The sequence below is a fragment of the Amphiura filiformis genome, chromosome 15 (genome assembly GCF_039555335.1).
Source record: "Amphiura filiformis chromosome 15, Afil_fr2py, whole genome shotgun sequence".
Taxonomy (NCBI): Eukaryota; Metazoa; Echinodermata; class Ophiuroidea; order Amphilepidida; family Amphiuridae; genus Amphiura; species Amphiura filiformis.
The window spans coordinates 40434607-40445083 of record NC_092642.1 but is presented as its reverse complement, the minus strand read 5'-3'; the positions used below and the strand labels follow the sequence as shown (position 1 = coordinate 40445083).

General features: G+C 38.5%; 2 protein-coding genes across 2 annotated transcripts in view; one reads left to right on the top strand and one right to left on the bottom strand.

Moving 5' to 3' along the window:
• Window positions 1–347: 347 nt before the first annotated feature.
• Window positions 348–8750, bottom strand: LOC140172219 (uncharacterized). The gene is made up of 5 exons (XM_072195530.1): window positions 8551–8750; window positions 6439–6486; window positions 2531–2632; window positions 1781–1807; window positions 348–720 (listed from the first exon to the last, which is right to left on the bottom strand). Exons 1-5 carry the CDS (start codon window positions 8605–8607, stop codon window positions 448–450), a joined length of 507 nt encoding a protein of 168 aa, XP_072051631.1. The 5' UTR covers window positions 8608–8750; the 3' UTR covers window positions 348–447.
• Window positions 8751–8984: 234 nt separating this feature from the next.
• The window catches only part of LOC140171642 (uncharacterized), a 14883-nt gene continuing 13390 nt past the window's right edge, over window positions 8985–10477 (top strand). Inside the window, exon 1 of the mRNA XM_072194931.1 lies at window positions 8985–9158. The gene's annotated coding sequence lies outside the window, so the exon portion shown is untranslated. The remainder of the gene's footprint in view (window positions 9159–10477) is intronic.

Genomic DNA, 10477 nt, shown 5'->3' with positions numbered 1-10477 from the left:
GCTGAAAAGGTACCCCAAAACCGTGGCACATCCCTGTATACCTTCAACCAGGGAGAACCCCCTCCCGGGATTTCATGCTACAGAACCAGTGGCGTACCGTGGCCGCCCCTTCCCCGGGGGGCTGAAGAAAATCCAATTTTGCCGCCCCTTCCTCAACAGCCCGAAAAGGTTGCTCCAAATTTTTTAATGTAGTTTGAAAAAGTGAAGAGCAAAAAATAGTAAAATTTTGGGGTATAGTACAATTTTTTCACATTTTCCGCCCTTTTTTCTTTACTAATTCTTTTTGTCGCCCTTCTTCTTTCCTTCCGCCCCTTCTTGATTTTGCCGCCCTGCTTTGACCCGGGGCTGGCACCCAAAGCCCACCCCCAAAATACACGCATGAGAACCACTGACTCATTTCATCCTGCAAAAATAATTACTTTACATAAAACATAAAACCCTATACTGTTATTTACTTTTTTCCTGCATTTGTTTTCTCTTCGGTAATGTGGCAAACTTAACTTGATTACTTCTTTGCTTTGGTGGTGGATTAATATTTGAATTATTTGTATGATTAGTAGGAACTACAACTGTTGGTGCTGTGATGGTTCGTGGAGATGTTGGTGGTTTTATTGTTGGTGCAGTTGTTGTCTCATGGTTAAACACATAGATATCTGTTGTTATGCACTGGAATAAGATGATACTGGCAACTAGCACAATGAACCATAGCTTGTCGGGTGCCTGTAAGACAAAAACGAAAAGAAAATTGATTAAAGTTACTCACTGAATTTGCTGTTGTTGCTTCTAACATGACCCTAATATAGCAAAACAATGTTACTCAAAATTTGCTACTTTAAGAAAAACTAATTCAAAGTTTTACCTTTCGACTTGCCTAACAAATTTAATGTTAGCTGTTGTGATGGGCTTGGAATGGTATGTTTAATTTTCATTATCATGCAATTTTTGGGTCAAATCAATCAACTTTACAAAAAATACAACCAATTTTGTAAAGTTAAGTTGTTTTACCCTTGTTTGTTTAGGGTATGTTTTGCACGCGCTGAGTAATATTCGTTTGGGGTGCGTTTCAAGAGTCCATCCATGAGCATGGTGTCCACCACGTAATGTAAGTGCCCCCGGAAGTTACTCACTGAATTTGCTGTTATTGCTTCTAGCATGATCCCTATGGCAAAACTATGTTGCTCAAAAGTTGCCATTTTAAGAAAAACACATTAAAAGTTAACTTTCGCCTTTCCTAACAAATTTGATGTTAGCTGTTGTGATGAGCTTACAAAGGTACAGTATGTTTAATTTTCATTCTCATGCAATTTTTTTTAGCCAGATTAATCAAATTTACAAAAAATACAACCAATTTTGTTAAGTTACGTTGTTTTACCCTTATTTGTCTACAAAAATGTTTTTGTGCTTCAAAGATATATTATTACGGCAAAACAATGTATCTCTTAACTTCCATATTGTTTCTTGGATACGTTCATTTGCCAAACAAGTATGCTAATTGCACCATGTAACTTGAGATGGGTTGTTTTGCCATAATTGGTAAAAGTTGCAAAATAAGGCTGAGATACACCACACTATCTTTAAAAAGGTATGATTTTGCAAGTTAAAAGCTTTTAAGAAATGAAAAGAGCACCCCCGATTTACCCAAAAATGCCCTTACTGAAATAGTCAAAAAATCTGAAATCACAGAATATTATTTATTTTTAAAACAGAACATTTACATCCCTGATGAATTCAAATGTGACATCAAAATGTGATTGATTGATTTAATTTGATTCCAACTCACCAAGTCTCCTGTCTTATACCACCACAGCTGGAAAAAGAACAATCATTGAAGAATTTATTGAAAGATTGAGCTGATATTGGAAGGAAGGGTTCAAGAACAATCAAGACAAAGGCTATCAGTTACTCAGAAACTAACATGTTTTGTTTTTTTATTTTTATTTTTCTGTTTGATATGTTATTTCACACTCTCTTGATGTTAATGATAAATTTAAGTATTACTATTTTCTATTTTCAGTTGTTTAACATTGTGCCGTCTTGCACTACATTTTTTGTTGATGGAGGGCATAGCACCCATGCGCCCTCTGGCTACGGGTCTGAACAGAATACAGGCATTGACTTTTGTAGGCAAGAGGAATAACTCTCCTTGTACTTGTAACTTCATCAGGAGAGTGATGTAGTTCATTAGAATCACTCACCTCAGTTATGCTCAGTTAAATTCAATGATATAGATATTTAGCATATCCATTTCGCAAGGTAAAATAATTGTATGCAATGACTGTCTTTTGGAATTTGCAGGAGAGCATTAAATAGCTCTTCTGGAGCCTTCAAGGAGAGCTGTTCCTAAGAGTGTTTACAATAGAATGTAAGGAGAGAATGGTCAACTAAGGAGAGCTAAAAATCACTCTCCTATATCAGGTTTAAGGAGAGCAATGGATTGCTGCCACTCTCCTCAAAAGGCATGTATGTAGAAAATCACTAATTGATAGTGACTTTAACTACTTCAAAATATTTTTCTACATAACAGACTTACCAAGAATCCTATGACAATAGTACTGATGATTAAGTTGACCCCCAATAAATTAAATGTTCCATCCACTTTGGCTCCTTGTATGAAGCAGAACAAAATAGCAAGCTGAAATATGTAGGCAAACATTCACTTATATTATTGAATCATATCATTTATTATTTCAGAATACTAATCATGAAATAGTTTAGAGAATTATGTGGGAATTGAGATGCAATTTTGCATGCAAATCAAATGCTCCTGCTCTTTGATTGTATCTTAGGCTAAAAAAATGCTATGTCTCAAAGCCCATGGCAGTTTCAAAAACGAATGCGGAATGAGTTTTTTTAAGACTTTTTTTTTTAAAGATTTTTTCAAAACATGCTTGCTTGCTTGCTTACTTGCTTATTTCGGGTGGTTTTCCCGAACCACAACAGCTCTCCATATCCTCCTGTCCTGCATCGCCGTTCCCAGGTCAGATGCTTCCAGTCCAGTGTCTTGCTTGAGTACATCTACATATGTAAGGGGTGGTCTACCAGGGTTTCTTGTATCATGTTTGGGTGCCCAGTTTATCAGGTTGGCGACAGGTTCACTCTTGCTCCTGAAGCAGTGGCCAGCGAAGCGTGTTCTCCTTTCTCTGATCTTCTCTGAGAGCCTTGGGAGGTCTCCATACAACTCTTTGTTGGTTATGTGCTGTTTCAATGGATGTTGTACACTGCCCTTAGCATACGGGTGTAACAGCCATCCAGCTCTTTGGCTAGTTTGGGAGTTATGGTCCAGGCTTCACATCCGTGACGTTAACACAGACTCAACTGTTGCACTGAAGACCCGCAGTCCCATGAGTTTGAAACTCTTTGGTAGAGCAGACTTCCAGATCTTACTTAGGCTGTTGCATGCTCTCCAAGCGGCTGCCTTGCGTGTTTTGACATCATGCTCAGTGCTAGCCATCCATGCTCCTAGATATTTGAAGTCTTTCACCTCATCTAGCTTTGTACCATTATTTGTGCAGATGTTAACTTGCTGTTCTTGGTTAAAGGACATGAACTTTGTCTTGGTGGCATTCATCTTTAAGCCGACTCTTCCGACTGATGCTTCTACCCTTTGTAGCAGTTCCTGAGCTTGTTTTATTTCTTCTGACAATAGGGCGATGTCATCAGCGAAGTCCAGGTCGGTTACCACTTCTGGCCCAACTCGTCTGCTTTTTCGCCTTTCAAGCTGGAATCCTAGTGCTTCTTCCTTGCCATCTATAGCCATTCTCAAGGCATAGTCAAGCACAATCACAAACAAATACAGGGCAAGAGTATCTCCTTGTAGAGCATGCCACGATGTCAAACAGCTCAGTTTCACCATCAGGGAGATCACTTTGGCTCTGGTTTTTCTTATGCGTACTGCCAATGGCATCCACAAGTTGTTTTGGTATCCCATAGGCTCTGAGGATTTGTAGCATCTTGCCTCGGTGAATAGTGTCGAAGGCTTTTCGGAAGTCAATTAATGTTATAATGGCTGGTAGATTTTTGGCCTTCACTCCTTCTAGTATCCTTCTAAGAGCCAGTATGTGGCTGACAGTAGTTCTTCCCACTCTGAAGCCATTCTGGTTGTTTCTCAGAAGTACGTCAACTTTGGGTCTTATCCTGTTGAGTATCAACCTATTGAAGGTTTTGGCCACTATTGAGGAAAGGCTGATGCCACGGTAATTACCTCCTTGGCTTAGGTCTCCTGACTTAGGTATTGGGATTATGTTAAGAATAGACCACTGATCAGGCATTCTTTCTTTCAGCAATGCATCGTTGCAAAATCCTAGCACCAGGTCATCCAGGTCACATCTCTTTAAGACTTCTGGTGGGATGCCGTCTTCTCCACTACTCTTTCCTTCTGCTATTGCTGTCTTTGCCTTTGTGTATTCTTCATGGCTAAAAGGACCAACCTCAATCGTTAGATCATCTGTGATGGGCTCTATCGTATCATCTTCTCCCTCTATATCTGGGCAACTTCCTAGTAGGTCTTTGAAGTGATGATACCAGTTGCTAACCCTTTCCATCTGAGTGTCTCCTTTCAGCTGGCCCCTCATTGACGATTTTCTTCCTGTAATGTCGTTAATCAGTCTCCAACTCTGACTGTGTTTACAGTTGTCATGAGCCATTTCAACTTCTCTCAGCTTGATGTTGAGATCATCCTCTATTGCCTGATTATAGGCTCCTGCTAGATCAGACTTAGCCTGATTATAACTGAGCCTGTTGTCTTCGGTTGTGCATTCTTGATATGTCTCATAAGCCTTCTTGATTTTCTGTCTTGCTGTTGTTACTCTGTGATCACTTGAGAAGCACGCCTTCCTGATTTTCTTTCTAACAGGGATGATCTTCTCTGTTGCTTCTGCAGTGGCGCTTATGAATCTCTCATATCGCTCGGTTGCATTTTCATTGATGTCTTCTAGAGGCTGGAATCTGTTGCGTACCTCAATTGCGTATTGCTGCTGTAACTTGTTGTTTGAACACAGTACCCTCCAGTCGTAGTGTTTCTTTCTTGACAAAGCCTTGCTCTTTCTTAGACTTAGCCTGATCCTTGCAGAAACGATCCTATGATCAGATCCTATGCTGGAAAAGGTGCTATAAGCTTCAGCGTTCAGCAAGCTGTTCTTCCACTTTTTCGAATCAGAACATAGTCCAGTTGATATTTGCTTCCCGTAGGGCTCATGCGTCCACAGCTTTCCATTCCTCTTTCGGAAGTAGGTATTAGCAATTATGAGGTTTTTCTCTATTGCCAAATCTACCATATACTTTCCATTTCTGTTGGTTGTGTCATGATAGGTATAATTTACATCTCCAGTTCCAACTCTACCATTGAAGTCTCCTACTATAACAAGGACATTGTGAGCTGGGATGGAATCAATGGCTCTTCTTATTAAGTTGTCATAGTGTGCTTTAATGTTGTCTTCATTGTCCACGTTAGTTGGACAATAGGTAACTATTACTGTTGTTGCTGGGTTACCCTGAAAGTTGGCAGCCAGGATACGGTCTGTGTGTTGTGTCACGCTAGCTAGTGAGCTTTTTGCACTAGAACTGAGAACGATGCCAACTCCACCAGTTGCTGCACCTGCTCTATTTCTGACAGCTGAAGTTGTAATTAGCGTCTGGCCAAGGATGTTCTCATATCTGACTGGTTCCTTATGGACTATACAATGTTCCTGTATCCCCAGGATGTCTATGTTGTATGCCATCAAGCTGCACACTAGTTCCTCACTGCATCTTTGTTCTCTGATGGTCCTCACATTCATGGTGGAGATTGTGACAATTTTCTTGCAGTTCATAAGGTTGCTCCTTTTGCTTCCACATATGTCAGCCTTGTCCCTTCCTTGCGGCTTTGAGGACAAGCCATCATTCGATTTCTCAGAATCCGTGTCAGCTCCAGGAGTTGGTGTTTTGTAGGGACTCTAACCCTAGTGTAGTTTAGGTTTGCTGTCATAGTTTTTCTTTTGCTGCTTAATTCTGCGGTCGCAACTCATAATTTTGAATTAAGATGTCATTTTCAAGTGTTCAAAAGTACACAGCATGAAATTATGGTTGATTAAAACAATTGAAGTACAAATATCAATTGTTTTATACTTAAACAATACGAGTATCGAATCAAGTAACTTTTCTTCCAAATTTGTCTCAGAATTTCATGATTTTACGGCAAAAAACTATAAAAAAAATGAATTTACCATTACAGCTGACATGGATGTGCTACGAAAAGCGAACGCCTTATCTAGCTGTATCCTACTATTAGAAGGATAGATCCGTACAAAACTGTGGCAAGAGATTTAGTTGGTGAACAGGGGAAATGTTGGAGGAGGGCTGCTTGAAATCCTCTTCAATTATCTCATTCAATAGAAACACACTGTCAGTACATATAATTATTTCAGGTGCAATAACAGAAAACTCTTTGCTATTAATACTTACAAGTACCATCACACCAGTAACACCTGCATAGATCTTCCCAGCAAGAACCTATTAAATAAAAAAGAAGTAAAAATTATATGCAGGAATTTATATTTAAAATTACATCAAACTTTTGATATTTCATTTCAAATAAAAGTTGCTGACTTAAAGGAGTATTTTGTGATCCAAGCATCTACATTTTATGATATTTTTCAGTAGATATCCACTAAAAAAGCTTATTCCCAAAATTATTCCCGGAAATTAATTACTGTATAATAAGTGGTAATTTTTGTGTACAGTTATTTTCGCGATTTGGAGTGAGAGACACATTTTCGCGAATGTTATTTTTGCGATTGTCCAGTCCTTCCCTATACTTGTAATACATTATTTGATATATTCGCGAGGTGTTATTTTCGCGGTTGGAGCTCTGATTGCGAAAATAAAACCCTTGCAAAAATTACAACTTATACAGTAGTACTACTTACCGGTCACCCGTCTTTCGCGGTTCATAAATGTTCATAAATAAAATTAAATGCAATTTTACAAATGTATCGCCACCCTCCGAGGTTTTATTGCGAACAATTGCTCAAAAAATGTATCTGCTATTAATTTGTATTTTTGCCATGTTCGCAAAGTTTGATGGTCACTCATCCATGCATCGCGGATTGTTAAATAATATCGCCAACCCATGCACTCTCTTCACTCATTTTGATTTTCCTGTGTTTATTATTCCCACTTGCTTTAGAGGCAGCATGTTGATACGTGATGTCGCGAGATGACATAAATTAAATGATACCCTTGTTTTTGTTTGACGTGATGTAGTTGTTAGGCGGACATAGTAACTGATGCTCACTATTTTGAGGTCCCTAGATATTTTTTTAGGCATTTTTGCTCATTTTTAGACTTTAATCACTAAGATTAGGTTTGCAATTTGCAGTTGTATTACCACCACGAAAAGTTTTGCAACTCGCTAATTTGTTATAGATAGTAGCTTATAAATAAAGTTATAAAGGATAAGTTTATAGAATTACACTTAAGTAATTTTTTCATGAGAAATCAAACAAAATACTAGAATTTTTTGAAAAACTTTTCTTCTAGTTCGCGACAATTAAGGAAAGATTTCTTGCGGCAATCGAGCAAAAGCAGAATGCGGAATATTAATAAATTTAATACTATTCGTGATAGTGGCAATGGTATAATAAATTGACAATTGACTTGTTGATTCCAATTTCTTGCACATGCATGCATTATGCTGGTTTCATACTATCATTTTATATATCAAATTAAAGCCCTTGAGTAAACAAAGCCAAAACTGAAAACCTTTTTTTCATAGCACTTTCCGTAGCAAAGTTACATCTTGTCAAAGATTGACTTTCATCAAAAAGATTCAGCTAGCAAGATTCCCCAAAACGGCATTTCGGAGGTGTTTCTAGATCTTAGTCTCATTATGATAGCAGCTTTTTTTAATGGAACTGCTATCAAAATCCCTCTAAAATTCCATGTGAGATTTTCTTATCACCATAAAAAATCATATATTTGGGTCAAGTGAAATATAGAAAACATATTTATGTAGGTTTCCTTCTTGCCAGTTGTTTTAAATTTCAATGTAAATATGCATATTGACATTGTCGGCGAATTTGGCAGACTAGCAAATGTGTTAACTATTAGGTTTGCCTGGGATACCTACATACTATACTAAAATGCAGAAAACCTTTGACGAGCGCGTATTGTAAGGATACATCAGCGTATTTACTGCGTTACGCACTTGTCTCTGATTGGCTGCTGAGGCGATCTGTTGTTGCCGAGTGGAAATTTATGAATGAACTGTGCGCCGTACGCGTTGTTAGCGCCGAATTTGCAACATCACGGTAGTCGCGCTCGTAAAAGGTTTTCTGCATTTTAGTATACCCTGCCGCTTGCCGCTGAGCTGCGTGGCGCACGCGTATTGCAGACAAACGGACACTATCAAGGCTTGTCATTGGTTGAAACGCCCTGCCACTTGCCGCAGCGGCAAGCGGCAGGAAAGTACGCTGGAGGCTTTACTGAGTCTGTAAGCATTTTTGGAAGTGTACGATCATGATCATGATCCATCATTGACATTGTACAAATGTGTATTACGTATTTTAAGCTTACCAATGTGGGCGACTGTTCATGGTAGATTGCATTATTTTGTGTCGGTGGGTCAGCCATTCTGTATCACTACTGGGAATGATGTAAAACAAATTAATGTTAGAATTAACAGAAATCCCTTGTTGTTTGAGTAAAATGGTTGTATTTTTGATCAAGAAAATTTTGCGATCCTCTGCTTTTTTGGTCAGCTGATCATGATTACATTTCTGATTAGTGTTGCCAGATATTTTTTCCTTTGATGTTCAAAACATATTTGATTTTTCAATTTTGTAATTATTATATGTAATGAAATATAAGAATTTATTTTTGAAATATATTTTTATCCTAAAAAAATGTTAAGTACAAAAACAATGGAAATGTTAGGGATATTTTAATGCAAACTTTTTTGCAAGATGTTGGGTCAAAAATTAAAGGTCAGAGGTTATGTTTTGCTGAGATCATGTGACGTGATTGCAACATTTGCAATGATTTATTTTATGACATTATTTTTCCTCCAAAGATGCATGGATCATTGATGTATTTTCAAAGCTAATAGACTCACTAAAATATTACATTTAGTATTACATTTTATCGAAGCAGAACACATTTAATGTCAAGCTGCTGTTCGCAAAGTAAGTAAGCTTATAGCCTAAATCATGACATGTAAATCATGTGAAATAGGATCAGGAAAAGGCAAATTCAAATTTGTCATCAAACCACCACCTTCCTTCCTTCCTTAAAAGTACAATGCTCACATGAGTGAGAACAGGCGCACTGCGTGGTGTGCATGGGCCGGAACAATAAACGTAGCATGAAACTGAAGACAGGTGCAAAATATATACAGATGTGCGAGTAAAAACTGGGCTGGTGATGAGATGGACTGCCTAACCAGAGAAAATAAAGGTAGAGAAGCGACACTCTCTGCAAACTGCCTATACCGTGCTATACCGCAGCTGAAGACATCTAATACAGCAGAGTGAGCAGACAGTACATGTACAATGTGATTCTCTCATTTATAATTAGGATTACGTCATTGCCAGAGCTTTGTTTTGTGAGCGGTACAAAGCGTATAAGTCCGCCCACCGCTGTCAATCATTCTAATGAACAAATAAACAAGCTCTGGCAATGACGTAATCCTAATTATAAATGAGAAAATCACATTGTACATGTACTGTCTGCTGTACCATATGTCTTCCAACAAGTGCCGGAGTGTCGCGGGCCTGGCCTAACTGGCCTGTATCTCGTTTCGGCCAAAGAACGTCTGTAATACATACCTGTTTTTAATGACTTTGCAACAATGTTTCTATTGTCAGCAATAACAGCTTGCATTCACACTTTTGAGTTTATATGGTGAATTTTCGTACACATCATAAATAAGTGAAATCAGAATATCCTGAAAGGAATTTACGTAACAAATTCAACGACACTGACCTCGCAACAGCTAATGTTTTCATGTAAACATGGCGTCATTAGACATTTTTAGCCTACGTTTCGTATCCTACTATTGGATCGTTGAAGCAACGAAACCTCAATCCCCAGCCTCATTCACGAATTCACTCACCTTCCTACACCACCAGTTGAAATTAAACTTGAAACATCCCGTGTTATTCCTCAAAACTACATGCACCTTCATTAATAAAAAATTGAAATCCTAGTAGAAATCCGTTATCGAAAATTGTTTGATATAAAACGTCACCAAAAGTAATTTTTCTGAAGAGTAGATACCGCGTGTCAAAATGGCGGCCGCAGTCGCATCCCCCCAGCTTTGTACGTGTACCCAGGTCACGGTATGTCTACGTGACGAACAGTCAAGGTCAGAGAACAGCGCAACATGTCTGCTGTCATGCCGTAATGGCTCCGCCCAATGAACGGCGCTGTCAATCATCCTTATTGCCTTTGTCGAACAGACTTTTACGCAGGTAAGAGCTCACGCTGTCCTCACTTTTAATGC

Coding starts and splice junctions, on each gene's coding strand:
- LOC140172219 (XM_072195530.1), bottom strand. CDS start 8,607: ATGGCTGACCCACCGACACAAAATAATGCAATCTACCATGAACAGTCG. Junction 2,633..6,438: donor TTACTGGTGTGATGGTACTT/GTAAGTATTAAT, acceptor TACATATTTCAG/CTTGCTATTTTGTTCTGCTT. Junction 1,808..2,530: donor CTATTGTCATAGGATTCTTG/GTAAGTCTGTTA, acceptor TTCTTTTTCCAG/CTGTGGTGGTATAAGACAGG.